Source organism: Scardinius erythrophthalmus, assembly GCF_964197995.2.
Source record: "Scardinius erythrophthalmus genome assembly, chromosome: 3".
Taxonomy (NCBI): Eukaryota; Metazoa; Chordata; class Actinopteri; order Cypriniformes; family Leuciscidae; genus Scardinius; species Scardinius erythrophthalmus.
In genome coordinates, this window is record NC_138223.1 from 58,376,741 (window position 1) to 58,394,353 (window position 17,613).

The following is a 17,613-nucleotide window of genomic DNA, read 5'->3' on the forward strand; positions in this document are numbered from 1 at the left end:
CTTCAAAATGGCGGCAGGAATTCCCCCGAGGAGAAGTGCTTAGGGAATTTCGCAAATACGTGTATCTAAAAGTTAAACTGGTTTAGGTGTCTGATCATCTGAGAACAGCAGAAGAGATCACACAGACTGTTTTTCATCTGATGGATTTGAAATGAGTTCAGGACCACAAGAAAATAGACCAACACTTTTCTGTTAAACATGGGGTTGGGTATCGTTTTTGTTTTCTCGATACCGTGCCAAATCGATACTTTTAAAACGTGGTGAATGACATTAAATAACTTTTTTTTTAATCAAAATAAATAAATAAATAAAAAATCAAATAAATAAATAAAAATCTTAAAACTGATTAAAATAATAATTAAATATATAAATATAAGTAGTCTAAACACAAAACAACAAATTTACATAAAATCACAATAAAACCTACGCCACCTAACCCAAATACAGTAATTTAACACTAAATAACACTACATTAGACCACTAAAAACAGCAAAGTAATCTGTATTCTTGGTAAGCAACAAACCAGCTTTAAATTTCAGAAATTCTTTTCACATTTTGTGTATGACACCTCTCCTGACTTATTGAATGTCCCGCACAAGGTGAGCGTTATTTTAGAACCTTAAATGCCGTGACGCGAAACCCCTCGTGCAGTGCTTTATTTGTAAAGTGGGAGGTCCCGGAGCGCAGAGGGGGGGTGGATCCGGCGACTCAAAACGGGGGTTGGAGGTAACGGAACAAAAAAAATAAATAATAATAATTACACTGCCTACGTAGCTTCTCTGCAGGGACAGCGCCAGCTGAGTGGGTGCTATAGATAGATCATTGACGGGGAGCTGCGCAAAACTTGGCCACTAAATATTTAATATTCAGTTATGTTAATGATCACAATTAAAGTTTTAATTTTATTAAATTGAACAAGTAGGCTACTTAAATAACATTCAGCATTCAATCAAATATTCTAAAAGATGTAGGCTATTATTAATAATAATGTTTATTTATTTTATTACAGATAGAACAAATAAATTAATAATAATGACTGTTATTTCAACAAAATATCTCGTTATTTCGAAATAATATGTGTGCGTGCATCTGTAAATCCGGTGACGCGTGTATTGATTTTTATTAATAAAAACAATAAAGTGTTTTCTCTAAAAGTGTCGACTCAGCTGCAAAGATGAAGTTGACGATCGCCATCTCCGTGTGAACGCACTTATAGAGAGAAATGCACATAAATAGGCCTAATGGATTACATAATCAGAGAGTAGCCTTTTTCCTTTTTCGTTTTGAATTATTTCGTTTAAAGACATTTCAAGCTTTGTGTATTTGATGTATTTGTCATGTCTGTGTGAGGCATACACTGAGTTTCGTGCTGCTGTTCACGTGCAATGCAAGTGAGCGCGCTGGCGCCTCCGTTATATTTTTTTCGTATTCAATAAATAGGCCTACAGGCAAATGGTTGATGAAAATTTGATTAAAATTAAGATACAATTTATACAAAACGAAATTCACTTTAAAGAAAGGCTTTCTAAACAACTTCAACTTCAACGGACAAAATCATGTCTGACCCGCTCCATGTCTCATATTGCGCATCCTATCTTACTCGGTCGTGCTGTTCACTTTTCATAAATCAACATAAATGAAAAAAAAAACAAAAACATTATAATATTTTAACAAATATGAAACTAAATGTGCTTTTTTAATGGCTACAACGGCATAGTAGGCCTACATACTCTCTATTTGTACACATTTCTGCACATTAATTTAATTCTGAATTTTGCACACACAAGTGAAAGGCATTTGTTCAGATCAAGTTCACGGATAATTGTGCGTTATTAATCATTATGATACTAAAATCCTGACAAATATGCTATGTACAAAAAATCAGATGAGCCCATAATATGAACGCATTTACACGTTAAGCATTTTCCTCCCATATATAGAAAACCATTATAAGAACGCTTAATGTGGCAGATTAGAATGTCCCCTTATTATGTCGAAATAACGAGATATAATGTCGATACTAGGCTACTGTGTCCACCGTGGTCTCCTTTTTGATCAGCAGAAACGATTTTTGCTTGTTTGGGATCTGACTGTCTAGCGTCTTTTTGACATTTTTCCCCTGAGTGAAACGATCGAGGCTAACATCAATCTCAACTCGTACAACAAGCGCGCAAGTCATGTGTCACAAACATTGAACACTAAAACAGTAATTTTATTTTATTTAGGCAATTAATTTTATTGACACGGGAGGTGCCGGATCCAATAAAAAAGGTTCCGGATCCAATGTCGGAGGTGCCGGAACATGTTCCGGCGTGTTCCGGCTCAAATTAAGCCCTGCCCTCGTGGAAGAACGCTGTCATGTTTACAACTGTGACAATGAGCGCTCATCAGGATCAGCTGAAGGCTGGGTTTGTAAAGTAGGTCCTATGTGAGGTTTGCGACTCTATTCTTGCAGTAAACTTGCACAACGTTCTTGAATGAATAATTTATTAGATGTATGCCGGTCTGTTATTGTATGGACATCGACTTTACATTTTCACACTAAACATGATGAATGGGCTGTTACACTAAGATTGCTGATTTCTCTGGATTTAAACATGGGTGATCTTAGGGATAATCTAAGTACACAAGTCAACAAAATATAACATTGTTCTAGTGTTTGTTTGTTTTTTTGTCAAGAAACTATTTACCAATCATCAAGGACCAGGGGCCTCATGTATCAAGCTTGCGTACGCACAAAAACTTTGCGTACGCCAGCTTTCACGCTCACGGTCGGATGTACTAACAGTGAAATTAACGTGAGAATGTGCGTTCCTCCACGCCAATTTCATGTCTGGCGTACGTACATTTCTCATTGTTTTTGTCCGTTGGCGACTCTTACAGGCAATAAAGTGAAGTTGCAAACATTACACAACGAATTGTTCTACAAGTCTATCGCACCACCAACCGTGGGAAGCATTACTATTAATTTGCTATTTATAAAATAATTGTCATATATTGTCACACGAGCCTTATGGGAATATTCTTCTATAAATTTTGCAATTAAGTAAGAACTTAAAAGCATATGCAAACTGATACAACCCTTAGTCTATGGCAATGACAGCTTTGGTTTAATGTCCACCTTTATATCAGACCATTTCTTTTTAAGGTCATTTAGGGTAGACGGTGTACAGTTGAGACATGTGTACAGTTGAGACACCTTAAATAACTTGCGTTCGCAGCAAGCCAAGTTGTGATTTTTGCTGTGCACGTGCGTATTAGTGTCCTCTTTGATCGTGGGAAATTTGAACAACGGACACATCTCCGATCCGAAGATATCGGGAAAAGTTTTTTTTTCTAAGATAGGACGTTCACTTCACCATGCACTCTCCACAATGAATAGCTTATTATCCTTATGTGACTGTTAAGCGTAACTGGTATCACCACAAACGTTATTCTGTGCCCTAAAAACTGGCATATTTCATGGTAGGCTATTGTGTCATGCAAGGTAAATGCAAAATCTAGAGAAATGTGCGAGGTGGCCAGCGGGGGATAGTTGAGACACACGTGTATCTACTGTACCCCCGATAGAGTTCTATTAGGAAACACACTGTTTAGTTGTTCAGTGTTATGATAACAGATTAAACGTCGTAATAGCCAGCATAGGACACAAATGAAAATAAAATGTGATATTTGTGATATTTAAACTGTGTATTATTAATAAATATTGCTACATATCTTGTTCCTGCTTTATACATTTTAACCAGTGCTAATTTAAATAAAATGAATGAGTAGCCTATAAATGGATGAATAAACAAAAATGTTGCCCAATTGTTATTTTCTTTATTTGTCTTTATTTTTAATATTTTCATTGAATGGTTAGTTACCTTCACATCATTATAAATTGGTGTCTCATGTCTATTTTTGTATGAAAAATCAAAACGCAAAAAAGTTTCTCAACTGTACTCAGTCTACTCTACAGTGTGACTTTCAGATCCCACCGCATTGACGACATCAGCCAAACTCTCCCACTCATATTTTTTCCATTTTGTTATTAATTCTGGAGGACAAACTTCAAAATAAAACTTTTTTTTTTCGTTTCTACCTCCGATAGTAGCACCTCCAATTCACTTTCTGTAAAGTTTCGTTTCTTATCACCATTTTCTTACTGTTTCTTTTGCCAAAGTGGACTCATTACCATATTTAAATTAATTTAATTAATGGAGGAGACTGGGTGGGGCGTTGTGCTCGTGCATGTGCGCTCAATTTTACGTTAACTGGGATGTACAAAGAGAATATGCGTGGGATCCTTCGTACGCAGAGATTCATACATCTGGGTTTTTTGTGCATACGCACATTTACAGCTTTGTCCGTACGCAATGTTTTAGTATGAATTCAACGCAAGTCTTTGTACATGAGGCCCCTGAACTGTATACCTAACTACATTTTCTGGTGTATATTGTTGTGTAATATGCATAAAACTACAATTACCTTGCCTCATTGTTTGACATATCTGGCTAATAAATTAAAAACATAATGTAACAGAGTTGTACACAAGGGGGATTGATGGAGATCTACATAAAGACATTGAAACATTTACAAATGTTCAACGTTTTAACTGCGTTTTTGCTTCATAGAAAATCAAATTGAGTCAATATAAACTCCATTTATTTCTTAAATGATGTAAAAGTTTTTTTTACAGGAAAATTTACATTTGTGAACATGGAATTTTGCCATTAAAAGAATTAAAACAATTATATAGACCTGATTGTGCTTGTCTCTATTGTTATCCAAAAGACCAAATAATAAATGATAAAAAAATAATCATCATCACATTCTCCAGTAACGCAACACGCGTGTTAAAGGGACAGTTCACCTAAAATTAACATTGTCATCATTTACACCCTCATGATGTTTCAAACCTGTATGACTTTCTTTCTTCTGTGGAATATAAAATAAAAAGATATTTTGCCATCTTTGATATCAACTGTAGTCACTGTCACTATGGGTGAATGAATAACACACTATACATGTCATTTCTTGAGATTAAAACAGTCGTGTATTTTCATAATAAAATCAGCATACAGACATAATGCTTTCAATTATGGAATTCATTGAAGATTTACAAAGTCATTTGGTTGGTAAAAAATAACAATACACATTTTTCTTCAGAATTCTTTGTAATGTTAGTATGAATGAATATCTTGGAAGATAGTAAAAGCTGCTATGTATATTTGGTTAAAGCAATATTTTTCCTGAATCATCACTAGAAAAGTCTTCAGTTTATGTTCAGCAGTTTTACACACACACACACACACACACACAAACACAGCTTGAGCTCACGGTGGAGAATCAGACCAATGATCTCTGCAGTTTTACACACACACACACACACACACACACACACACACACACACACACACACACACACACACACACACACACACACACACACACACACACACACACACACAGCTCGAGCTCACGGTGGAGAATCAGACCAGTGTTCAAAAGTGGTAAAGCTTTTCTTTCTGAAGAATCGAGATGAATTCAGCTTTCACAGTGTCACTGTGTTTGCGTATAATGTCACAGATCTTTCTCATGCTCTTCTCACTGGTTAAACTTGCATGTGTGATTTCTGAATATTGTTCCTTATGAATTATTCCTTTCTGACGCAGTTTATCAGCAATGGTCCCAATATTGTTAACTCTCTGAATGAGATCTGACAAATTCTTATTAAAAAACTGTGCTTTATCTGCTTCAGTATTCATCCGCAGCTCGTCTTTCTCCAGATGCTTCTTGTGGTTGGAGAACCTGTGGCACAGAGAGAGGCAGAATGAAACAGTGAGATGTGCTATTATGCACAGACAGGCGACAAAGACCGAAACTAGCAAGTATATGACGCAACTGAAACCTTTTTATATAAAAATAAGCAAGTTTAAGCAGTTTCATGACACTCAAGAGAAATATATGGCCTGCAATATTTTTAAATGCATCACCATAGGAAGGCGTGACAGTATTATTTTTTACTACATGAACTTTCTATCAATAAGCTAAAGTATTGCTCACAAGTATTATAAATCAGTGTTTTTAAGAAAAAAACATTAAATGACTAAATTTGCAGAAAGTGGGCTAATTTTTATTGGAAACTTGCAAGTATCAAGATGATGATATCATATTATCTTGGATGTATGAACGGTGATATATTAAGATATATTAACGGTATCAAGATACATTATCTTGAAGACTTGATGATGAAATGAAAGGTGTTATCTCCTTTTACATAGAGATGTTAGAGGTAGTTTATGGCTGTGATGTGTTCATGTGTCTCTGTTAAACAGAGAATGTTTTATTACAGTACTTTTTAAATATTTATATTATGTATTATTTCAGGAGAGTGCTATACTCCGATATGGAGGTAATATTCTTTATCGTGTTTGTTTGTCGTCGTAGGTTTATACTGTTCTTCGTTTACTGTACCTTCCCAAAGTCTATTTATTTTTGAGGTCTTCTTTTATGTTGACTTTTTTTAATGTTGACTCAACGAGCTTTGCTACAAAAATTCCTATGTACTTCTACTAGCTGTACTGGTACAAATGGCAAAAAAAAAACCTTCAACTTCATGTATTTATTTATTTTTGTGAACAGAACTTTGAACTATTAGTCAGACTCACCCGGCTGTGTGTGTGTCACTGTTGTTTCTCTCAAGACGCTGTTTAATGTCACACAGAGACAAAGTAGAGAAATAATCAATATTAAATCCAGCATAGAGTGAATTTGTTGTTGTGTGTGTGTGTGTGTGTGTGTGATTACCTGTCTTGTGTTTGTTCTCAAGCTGTTCAGCCAGATTATTCTGGTTCATCTTCCTCAGGATGTTCACTGTGTTCTCCACAGCTCCTTCTTGTCCAAAACATGCCACCATCTTGTCCACTGTGTCTAAGATATCTGCTTTCTCCATTACAGACCTGGGAATGCATTCATGATTCGTCTTCAAGTGCCACTTAAACTTCTTCAGATCCTCTTCTAGTAGATCCTCCAGTGACTTCACGAGCAGCTCCTCAACAGACGCCATATTCCTTCACAGATTCACTTCAGCAGGACAAAGAGAAAAAGACAAATTACACTCTAAACTCATGGATCACGAAACTAAAGCAATGCTCAAATGGAGCTTTATGCCACGATCCCTTCAATTAAAAATGAATGAGGTTTTTACTTTCCAACAGGTTTCATTTACTGCCATCTTCTGGTCAAACAGCAGAAGCACATGTCCCATTACAGCAGCTCATCCTGTCCTGTATTATTCATCAAATTATTTATAAACTATGTCCTGTATTATTCATCAAAGTATTTATAAACTAACCATGTAGATATTAAGTGTCACACACACACACAAGTGTATCTCCTGGACTTCTGGTCTATTCACCTCCACTCGCAATCAGTGACACACAAATGAAGGGCCTCATCATTATTTTTATTCGCCTCAAACACGTCCCATAGTAGTCCACATTTGAAGTGGATCAAAACAGTTCATCAAAGTTGTCCTAAGACAAGAACAGGTATTGCTCAAAATTCATGCATAACTTTGATGAAAGGTTTAATCACTTTAAATGATGACTAATGTAGTATTAGTGGTCAGTAATCAGGATAATACAAACCATGTTGGTCTATTGTTTTAAACTGTTGTTTAATCAAAAGAAATAATCCGAGCGCATAAACCTTCCTATGGAATAAGATTAAATAAGATTAAATGTATGCATTAATATGAAGGATTTTGTAACTTGTATCACTGACACTGTACCACAACTTTACATTTCCTATACGTCCCTTATGTATAATTATGATTTACTAACTCTCCACCTTACTTTGCAACGCGGAAGTAAGCTATTTTCTTTGAACGTGACAGACTTTCGATTCATTAATATAATAGGTAAGTGCAGTAAAAGAAAAAAAAAAGAAAAAAAAAGATAGTGCTACAAAACAATGTGTTTATGATAATGAAATTATAATTAGGCTACATGATAACAATAAAAATGTAGCAATAAAGCAGCATAACAGACCGTGTTTGTACAGGTACAGTAATGACACCGGAAGCCAGAAACATTAAAGTTGCAAAGGGTCTTGCCACTCTTTTGTTAAAATAGATCAAATATATGTCGAAACATTAATATTATACAAGTTATAAGAATAACAATACTGAACAGATAAATTACCACAGATGTTAAAAACTTTTGTCTGTACCGGTCAAATGGCGTCTTGTCATCAACAATAGTGCATTCTAGATTTCGATTTCGTTTTCTCCGCTTAAAAAAAAAACACATGAGTGTTCAAATAAATCCTGACGGGGGGGGAAACCTGTGATTGGTCCATTCCGTCCTCAACTGACTGTGATTGGTCCATTTTGTCACCAACTGACAGTGTTTGGACCCTTCCGTCACCAACTGACTGTGATTGGTTCACCGTTCGCCCTCCTCGAATCAGGTTCATCATTAGTCGTTTGTATGGATATTTTTAATCCAGTAGATGTCGTCACTCAGTGTGTCACAAACTTGATTCAATATCGCCACTTTCATCACCTCGAATCATAAAGTTCTTCCATTTTACAAGTGTTTTATTTGTATTTCTTAACGGAGTTATAAACGGTGTTATTTGTCAAATGTCCACCGACTGAAAGCGATGGGTTCAAAAACGGTAGACAAAAAAACGCTGCACATGTGAACGCATCAAATCGTTTCTTTGAAATGAAAAAATGTCGCCGATTTTTATGTTGATAATCTATGTAGGCTATATTCAACCAATATATGTTAAAGACAGCATGTTTCTAGGAGACATTGATATTCTGAAACCATTAGGAATATTTTAACAGGTGAAACAGCAACTCATAAAAAGCTCATTGTGGACCAGTCTATTTTGAAATATAAACTGGAATAAAGCTTGGTGTATTTGTGAAGCATATTAAATAATAAATAAAAGAGATTACATTTAAAATTTTACATGGTATATATCCATCTAAAAGTGTGTTGGAGAGGTTTAGTTTAGATATTGATTATTCATGTGATCCGTTTTGATCAATAAATTTGTACACTCTGACATTTTTTTTATTAATATGTAATTTCTGTATACTATATTGTATACTACTAAAGTTAGTTAGATCAAAAAAAAAAAAAAAGAGGATGGAGACACGTGTCAGTGTTGTTTATTGAACATCATGTCATCAAAGAGTATAGAAGCCCAAGAGGCGAAACTCTGTTGTGTTATGGGTAACAGTCTGTAGATGGCGCTGCGGAGGCGCGTCCGCCATTATGGACTGAAAGCTGCTGAAATAGTTAGCGCCAGTCAATGGCAAAATCCATTTTAGTAGGTGTTTATAGTTCATGTGTGCACTTGCTAGATTGCACATCTTTTTTGTACCTTTCCGCCTGTAATAGGACATTCATAGATTATTTTTCTTGCCATTGAAACGTTCACTGTGTAAAATATTAACTGTCTTTAGAAATGTTCAATTATATATAAAAAAAAAATTCAAATCATTTATATGGTGATGTTCACTAATTTCAAAATCAACATTTGAACAAATATCTTATTACTTATATCTAATTACTGTGTGTCTGCCTATAGACAAGCCTATATTATTTCATGAATTTCTGTTAGTCATATAACAAGGAAAATGCATAGCCTATAGAACATAAATATTGATAGATTAAAGTTTTGCAGTGATTTTATAATTGTATCTTTGCTAACCGTAAGTGGTAGGCTAATGAATTACTAAAATTACTAAAAGTTTTTTAGCCGATTACTAAAAAGTACTAAGGAATCTTATAGTAGGCCTATTTCCGAACAAAATATATATATATATAATTGTTTTCATATTTATAGTATTTTGGGACAAAATATTATAGTAATCTTATGTTCTGTAATACCTCTATAATATCCTAGAGCCGCTATAGTATTTCTATAGTAGTCTTATAGTACTTCTATAGTAATATTTTGTCCTAAAATACTATTTTCCTAACCAACACATACACGTATATTTTCTGTCATTTAACGTCATTTAACGTCGGTCATCCTCATTAATGCATTTTAAATTGTTTTCATATTTAGATATGACGGCCAGAAAAAATTAAGTTATGTTACGTTTTTGTTATGTTAAGTTTTTCAGTGCCATTGACTCCCATTATTTTTCGGCGCTTTCCTTCAGTTTTCAGTCCATAATGGCGGCCACGCCGTCACGTCATGGGGGCAACTGTTGCTATGGAGCGTTCTATTGAGTTTCGCCTCTTGGGCTTCTATACTCTTTGATGTCATCATCACATTCTCCAGTAACGCAACACGCTTGTTAAAGGGACAGTTCACCTAAAATTAACATTGTCATCATTTACACCCCATCATGTAATTACAAACCTGTCTGACTTTATTTATTCTGTGGAATATAAAATAAAAATATATTTTCCCATCTTTGATATCAACTGTAGTCACTGTTAGAAAAGAAAATCATACATTGTGATTTCTGGATTTTTTTTTTTTTAGATTATGTCTCTCCCAGTGGACATGCACCTACGATGACAATTTCAGACCCCTCCATGATTTCTAAGTGGGAGAACTTGCAAAATAGCAGGGTGTTCAAATACTTATTTTCCTCACTGTATATTTGGTTAAAGCAATATTTTTCCTGAATCATCTCACGGTGGAGAATCAGACCAATGATCTAAAAGTGGTAAAGCTTTTCTTCCTGGAGAATCGAGATGAATTTAGCCTTCTCAGGATCTTTGTGTTTGCGTATAATGTTACAGATCTTTCTCATTTTCTCCTGACTGGTTGAACTCTCTGTGATTCCTGAATATTGTTCATCATGTATTAGTTCTTGCTGACACAGTTTATCTGCAATGATCTGGGCATTTGTAACCCCCTGAATGAGATCTGGCCAATGGCTATTGAAATATCTTGCTTTATCTGCATCAGTATTCAGACGCGGCTCGTCTTTCTCCAGATGTTTCTCAGAGAACCTGTAGCACAGAGAGAAGCAGAATGAAAGAGTGAGATAAACAGGCTACAAAGTTAAGACTGATACTAGCAAGTATATGATGCAACTGAAAAATAATCAAATATAAGCATTTCATGACAGGCAGGAAAAATACATGGGCTGTAATTTTTTTTTAAAACACTAACCATTGGCAGGCGTGACAGTATATATTTTTCTGTTTTCTTGTCTACATGAAAGCTATATTCTCTATCAATTAGCTAAAGTAATCCTCACATGTATTATACACTAAACAAAATTATAAACGCAACACTTTTGTTTTTGCCCACATTTTTCATGAGCTGAACTCAAAGATCTAAGACTTTTTCTATGTACACAAAAAGCAATTGTGTTGTGTGATAAAACTGCACATTTTAGAGTGGCCTTTTATTGTGGCCAGCCCTAAGACACACCTGTGCAATAATCATGCTGTCTAATCAGCATCTTGATACCCCACACCTTTGAGGTGGATGGATTATCTCTGCAAAGGAGAAGTGCTCACTAACACAGATTTAGACAGATTTGTGAACAATATTTGAGAGAAAAAGGCCTTTGGTGTACATAGAAAAAGTCTTAGATCTTTGAGTTCAGATCATGAAAAATGGGGGTTTTGCGTTTATAATTTTGTTCAGTATAAATCAATGTTTTAAAGGTGAAAAAAACATTAAATGACTAAGTTTACAGAAAGTGGGATAATTTGTTTTGTAAAATTGCAAGTATCAAGACGATGATATCATATTATCTTGGATGTTTTTTTTTGTTGTGAAGAGAATATTGAACTATTAGTCAGACTCACCCGGTTGTGTGTGTATCACTGTTGTTTCTCTCAGGACTCTGTTTAATGTCACACAGAGACACTGTACAGAAATAATCAATATTAAATCCAGCATAGAGTGAATGTGTTGTTGAGTGTGTGTGAGTATGAGATTGTGTGCATGTGTTTGAGTTGTGTGAGTGTGCATGTGTTTGTGTGAGTGAGTGAGTGTATTTGTGTGAGTGAGTGTGTGAGTGCATTTGTGTGAGTGAAAGTGTGCGTGCGTGTGTGTGTGTGTGTGTGTGTGTGTGTGTGTGTGTGTGTGTGTGTGTGTGTGTGTGTGTGTCTGTGAGATACCTTTCTTGTGTTTGTTCTCTAGCTGTTGAGCCAGATTATTCTGGTTCATCTTCCTCAGGATCTTCACTGTGTTCTCCACAGCTCCTTCTTGTCCAAAACATGCCACCATCTTGTCCACTGTGTCTAAGATATCTGCATTCTCCATTACAGACCTTGGAATGCATTCATGACTCTTCAAGTGCCACTTAAATGTCTTCAGTTCAGCTTCTACTAGTTCCCTCAGTGAGTTCACGAGCAGATCCTCAACAGACTCCATGTTCCTTCACAGATTCACTTCTGCAGGACAAAGAGAAAAAGACAAAGTAATTACACTCTAAACACATGGATCACGAAACTAAAGCAATGCTTAAATGGAGCTTTCAATTAAAAATTAATGAGGTTTTTACTTTCCAACAGGGTTCATTTATTGCCATCTTCTGGTCAAACAGCAGAAGCACATGTCCCATTACAGCAGCTCATTCTGAAATATGTCCTGTATTATTCATCAAAGTATTTATAAACTATGTCCTGTATTATTCATCAAAGTATTTATAAACTAACCATGTAGACATAAGTGTCACACACACACACAAGTGTCTCTCCTGGACTTCTATTCTATTCACCTCCACTCGCAATCAGTGAAACACAAATGAAGGATCTCATTATATTTTCTCGCCTCAAACGCGTCCCATATATAGTAGTTAGGGTTGAACTTGCCAACTTCAGAAAAGAAAAATGCAAGACAATCGTGGTTCAGGAAAATAAGGGACACTCAAAATATTTGTTCTCTTGTAAAATGTTCTCAGATATAGGCCTAAACACAATTTTTTTTTGCTTAACCTATTTATGTAGCTACAATTTAATTTTAAAACGAATTTTAAGGTCACACAAAAAAAGTCACATTACAGACAAACCATAGCTCAAAATAATAGCATTTATCTGAAATAGAACGCTTTTGTAACATTACTACATTTTAAAGAAATTAAACAAAGTAATAGAATACTTTTCCCTCAGCAAGATTTCATGTTTTCTTGCGTGGCTGGATGTTGGACTCACAATAATCACGTTGTTTGAATTCACCAAAACTGATTTGCCGAAATCAAAACCCGGCCGGACAGAGAAAGGATTTGCTGTTAGCGCGAATCTCCAGATCGAACCGGGAGCGACCAGACAGCAGAGGATTCTGTTCGCAAATCCATCTTCTATGACCATCATGGTCCACTACCATATCAATCCCCACTGTGATAGCCAAGTGCAACACACATACAAGGTCTAAACATGCGACAAATCAGTAGGCTACACCAGAATATCTCATTGTTAATATACATCCAAAAGAGAACTGTTTTGATCAACTCCCAAAAGTTAGAAGTTAAGTGCACTGAAATACCATAATTACTAGTAGCCTAAAAGTAATACCTTTACAAGAAGCCTATTGCCTATTTCAGTGTTTTTCCTGGCTCAAAATAATCATAATAATGTTTTTTAATAAGATAATTAAATGTGTATTTTGTTGTAGATCATCATATAGCCTAATGTGTTTCCCACATTGTTTTTGTGGGTGGAGCTTGGTATCTCTAGGGGGGTCGGGGGGCATGCCCCCCCAGAAGAAAATTTTGTACATTTTAAAGATAAATTCATTAATTTAAAATGAACATTTATTTAAAATAAAAGTTCTTCTTTTGGCAAAATTACATTTCCTTAATAGCCTAAACAGAGGCTTTACTCCCTTCAAGCTTAAATTGTCAGTGTTTCATTACATCACTGTTTGAAAACTCTCAGAATATTTTTTTGTACCTTTATAAAGGGCATTTCCCCTAATTGTATTAAATGTATGATCCATCTTTCATTTCAAATTCTTAAATTTGATAAATATATTCAATTAAAATATTTAGACACTAGGCTGTTACCAATATAATAAAATCATTTACATTGAAAAAATATAACTATTAAATTAGATTATTTTAAATATTTTTGAATATACAAATAAGGAATGTTGAAAAGAATGATACTTTATGAAACTAGCGTTTTGTCATTCAACGTTGACACTTGTTTGAGAAGTTGAAGTCGTTCTCCATCTCCATTGCTTCTAGCCACGGTGGTTAAAAATGGTACGGTCCACAAATCGCTTTACATTAAAATGTTCCTACAGTAAAAATAGGAGTTGACTTGTATTGTAACTGTAATTATATTTTTTCACAATATCAGAAAAATTATTTCTGATATTAAAATTAATTTTTACCCCCCAGCGTAGCAGTCCATTTAATCGGGACAAGGGAGGTCCCGAACGTGACAAATAAATAAGACCCAAAATACGGGACGTCCCGGCTTATTCGGGACAGTTGGCAACCCTAATAGTAGTCCACATTTGACGTGGATCAAAAAATTTAATCAAAGTTGTCCTAAGACAAGAACAGGTATTGCTCAAAATTCATGTATAACTTTCGATCAACTTCAAATGTTGACTAATGTAGGCTAGTATATCAGGATAATACAAACCATGTTGGTCTATTGTTTTAAACTGTTGTTTAATCAAAAGAAATAATCAGAGCGCATAAACCTTCCTATGGAGGATTAAATAAGATTAAATGTATGCATTAATATGAACGATTTTGTAACTTGTATCACTAACACTGTACCACAACTTTACATTCCTTATGTTTCTATACGTCCCTTATGTATAATTATGATTTACTAACTCTCCACCTTACTTTGCAACGCGGAAGTAAGCTATTTTCTTCAAACGTGACAGACTTTCGATTCATTACTATAAGTGCAGTAAAAGGTAAAAAAAGAAAAAAGAAGAAAAAAAGATAGTGCTACAAAACAATGTGTTTATGATAATGAAATTATAATTAGGCTACATGATAACAATAAAAATGTAGCAATAAAGCAGCATAACAGACCGTGTTTGTACAGGTACAGTAATGACACCGGAAGCCAGAAACATTAAAGTTGCAAATGGTCTTGCCACTCTTTTGTTAAAATAGATAAAATATATATCGAAACATTAATATAAGTTATAAGAATAACAATACTGAACAGATAAATTACCACAGATCTTAAAAACTTTTGTCTGTACCGGTCAAATGGCGTCTTGTCATCAACAATAGTGCATTCTAGATTTCGATTTCGTTTTCTCCGCTTGAAAAAAACACATGAGTGTTCAAATAAATCCTGACGGGGGAAAAAACCTGTGATTGGTCCATTCCGTCACCAACTGACTGTGATTAGTCCATTTTGTCACCAACTGACTGTGATTGGACCCTTCCGTCACCAACTGACTGTGATTGGACCGTTCCGTCACCAACTGACTGTGATTGGACCGTTCCGTCACCAACTGACTGTGATTGGTTCACCGTTCGCCCTCCTCGAATCAGGTTCATTAGTCGTTTGTATGGATATTTTTAATCCAGTAGATGTCAGTGTGTCACAAACTTGATTCAATATCAACACTTTCATCACCTCGGATCATAAGTTCTTCCATTTTTCTAGTGTTTTATTTCTTATTTCTTAACGGAGTTAAACGGAGTTATTTGTCAAATGTCCGACTACTGAAAGCAAGCAGTGATTCAGAAGCACAATCACACACACCTGTGAACTCACACACACTCACTCACTCACTCAGGTGTCATGAAGTGAAACTCACTCGCCACAGATCACTGAGAGACACCACACTACTCTCCTCTTCACTGAAGGAGCGCTTTACCTGGGAAAAACGAGAGTTAACCGTGTTTCATGGGAATATAGGTCTCGTGATCAACAATACACGGGGATTACCTCATATTTCTGAAAGGATTTTGAGTTAAAACACACTTCCTGTAGGAGTTTCGTGTCTCAGACTGCAGTGTTTCTGATCTAAGATCATGGATTGGGGATCAGATCTGTGGGTAAGTTCATTCTGCCTTTAATCACTGACAGCGAAGAGAAACACGGTTGAAGCGTTCATTGATCACCTGCAGCTTTCCAGACACCTGTCCTTTGGGTTTCATTGTGCTGACATCTTTAACATGTAAGGGCAGTAATGATTAACTTTTTCACGATTGTAAAAAAGTAGTTTACTTGTCTATAATCACTGACAATCATAATATAAAGGTATCTATAACGATATGGATCTCGTTCTTGGGTTCAAAAACGGTAGACATGTGAACGCATCAAATAGTTTATTTGAAATAATGTCGTCGGTTTCTATGTTGATGATAATCTATGTAGACTAAATTCAACCATTGTGACACAGAAAGTACGATGTTCTGAATGAAACCAATTCCCAACAGTTACATGATGTTCCAGCGTTAAAAACACACAGAACGCAACAGACTGGAAAACAGTGCAGGAACGCTTCAAATGTGAACGCTTTTATTTGTTGAATTAGATGTTTTCCTCGTGCAAATTAATTTGGGTTTTATAAAACGTTTTTAAATACCCTGCTCCACTTCACATGTTAAACGCGCTCAAAGGTGTTAAAAACTGCTGTCTCAACACTTATTTATTTAAATGTTTACTTGTATTATGTGTTCTGTAAGTCACGTGACAGCTTGACTGTGATTCCCTTTCACTGTCTGTGGTTTAACTGGGTTAAAACTAACTCCCTACAGGTTAAACTGGTTTAGGTGTCTGATCATCTCAGAACAGCACAAGTGATCACACACACTGATTCTCATCTGATTGATTAGAAATGAGTTCAGGACCAAAAGAAAGTAGACCAACACCTTCCTGTTAAACAGCAGAGTCTGGTGAAATCTAATTAAGAGCTTAACTTAGTATAAAGATACAGTGATGTGTGTGTGTGTGTGTGTGTGTGTGTGATACCTGCTTAACCATTTTGGCATATAGGCTTGAAACCAAATGTGTCATGTGACTCATCAGGTCGTCCTTTCAAAACTAGTGTGAAGCAGATTGACCAGTCTAGCTAGTTTGAGGGTGTGCACGTGGGAGAAAGACAGACAGACACACACACACACACACACACACACACACACACACACACACACACACACACACACACACACACACACACACACACACACACACACACACTTCAATGTACCACACCTATTCTGAGACCAGACTATCCTACACACCAGTGACAAATAACAATGCACTGTTAATCCAGGCCAGTGTGTGTCGTGTGTGTTTGCAGGACCAGCATGACGTGATTGAACGACACACTCAGAGCGGACTGGATCTGCTGGACCGATACGTGAAGTTTGTCAAAGAGAGAGCCGAGGTTGAGCAGACTTACGCCAAACTGCTCAGGCAAGAGACTGCGTTGTGTGTGTGTGTGTACGCTGTAGATCAGGGGTTTCCAGCGGTTCAGACCATCATCAAACCCCCATCATCATCCTCCTGAGAGAGGAGGTCACATTTAATAAATTAATATATATAAAACATAATATTATGAATTTGTGTAGTATTATTTGGAAAATATTTAGTTTCTGTGAAGTTCATTTATGTAGCTTTTAACTGTGATATCAGATGCATTATTTATATTAATTTTATTTATTTATTAAATATTTTTAATTTATTTGAATCA

General features: G+C 35.6%; 3 protein-coding genes across 10 annotated transcripts in view; 1 reads left to right on the top strand and 2 right to left on the bottom strand.

Annotated features, from left to right (window-relative positions):
- Window positions 1-4,631: 4,631 nt before the first annotated feature.
- Window positions 4,632-8,278, bottom strand: LOC308687833 (pyrin domain-containing protein 1-like). 3 transcript variants are annotated; one of them, XM_081360660.1, is made up of 4 exons: window positions 8,218-8,278; window positions 6,793-7,068; window positions 6,654-6,691; window positions 4,632-5,793 (listed from the first exon to the last, which is right to left on the bottom strand). In XM_081360660.1, exons 2-3 carry the CDS (start codon window positions 7,049-7,051, stop codon window positions 6,684-6,686), a joined length of 267 nt encoding a protein of 88 aa, XP_081216786.1. In that variant the 5' UTR covers window positions 7,052-7,068; window positions 8,218-8,278; the 3' UTR covers window positions 4,632-5,793; window positions 6,654-6,683. The 3 variants fall into 3 exon arrangements, with proteins under 3 accessions (XP_081216786.1, XP_081216787.1, XP_081216788.1); XM_081360661.1 differs by having other exon boundaries at window positions 8,190-8,278; XM_081360662.1 differs by having other exon boundaries at window positions 8,037-8,246.
- Window positions 8,279-10,297: 2,019 nt separating this feature from the next.
- On the bottom strand, window positions 10,298-15,248 carry LOC308688459 (apoptosis-associated speck-like protein containing a CARD). 4 transcript variants are annotated; one of them, XM_081361497.1, is made up of 5 exons: window positions 15,163-15,248; window positions 12,491-12,564; window positions 12,105-12,380; window positions 11,790-11,850; window positions 10,368-10,979 (listed from the first exon to the last, which is right to left on the bottom strand). In XM_081361497.1, exons 3-5 carry the CDS (start codon window positions 12,358-12,360, stop codon window positions 10,682-10,684), a joined length of 615 nt encoding a protein of 204 aa, XP_081217623.1. In that variant the 5' UTR covers window positions 12,361-12,380; window positions 12,491-12,564; window positions 15,163-15,248; the 3' UTR covers window positions 10,368-10,681. The 4 variants fall into 4 exon arrangements, with proteins under 4 accessions (XP_081217621.1, XP_081217623.1, XP_081217622.1 ...); XM_081361495.1 differs by lacking the exon at window positions 12,491-12,564 and having other exon boundaries at window positions 10,298-10,979; window positions 15,163-15,223; XM_081361496.1 differs by lacking the exon at window positions 12,491-12,564 and having other exon boundaries at window positions 15,135-15,223.
- A 244-nt stretch (window positions 15,249-15,492) lies between these two features.
- The window catches only part of trip10b (thyroid hormone receptor interactor 10b), a 16,110-nt gene continuing 13,989 nt past the window's right edge, over window positions 15,493-17,613 (top strand). Inside the window, exons 1-2 of one of the 3 annotated variants that reach the window (XM_081361032.1) lie at window positions 15,493-15,970; window positions 17,221-17,336. In XM_081361032.1, coding sequence (XP_081217158.1) covers window positions 15,947-15,970; window positions 17,221-17,336 — 140 coding nt within the window. In that variant the 5' untranslated portion in view covers window positions 15,493-15,946. Of the gene's footprint in view, window positions 16,093-17,220; window positions 17,337-17,613 lie in introns of all 3 variants that reach the window. The other 2 variants (XM_081361033.1, XM_081361034.1) reach the window with 2 other exon arrangements.

What these genes read in the sequence shown, in the direction of transcription:
- LOC308687833 (XM_081360660.1), bottom strand. Translation starts at nt 7,051, where the DNA reads ATGGCGTCTGTTGAGGAGCTGCTCGTGAAGTCACTGGAGGATCTACTA.
- LOC308688459 (XM_081361495.1), bottom strand. Translation starts at nt 12,360, where the DNA reads ATGGAGTCTGTTGAGGATCTGCTCGTGAACTCACTGAGGGAACTAGTA. An exon ending in AGAGAACAAACACAAGAAAG is followed by an intron (nt 11,851 to 12,104) that starts GTATCTCACAGA and finishes ATTTCTGTACAG; the next exon opens with TGTCTCTGTGTGACATTAAA. An exon ending in AGTGATACACACACAACCGG is followed by an intron (nt 10,980 to 11,789) that starts GTGAGTCTGACT and finishes TCTGTGCTACAG; the next exon opens with GTTCTCTGAGAAACATCTGG.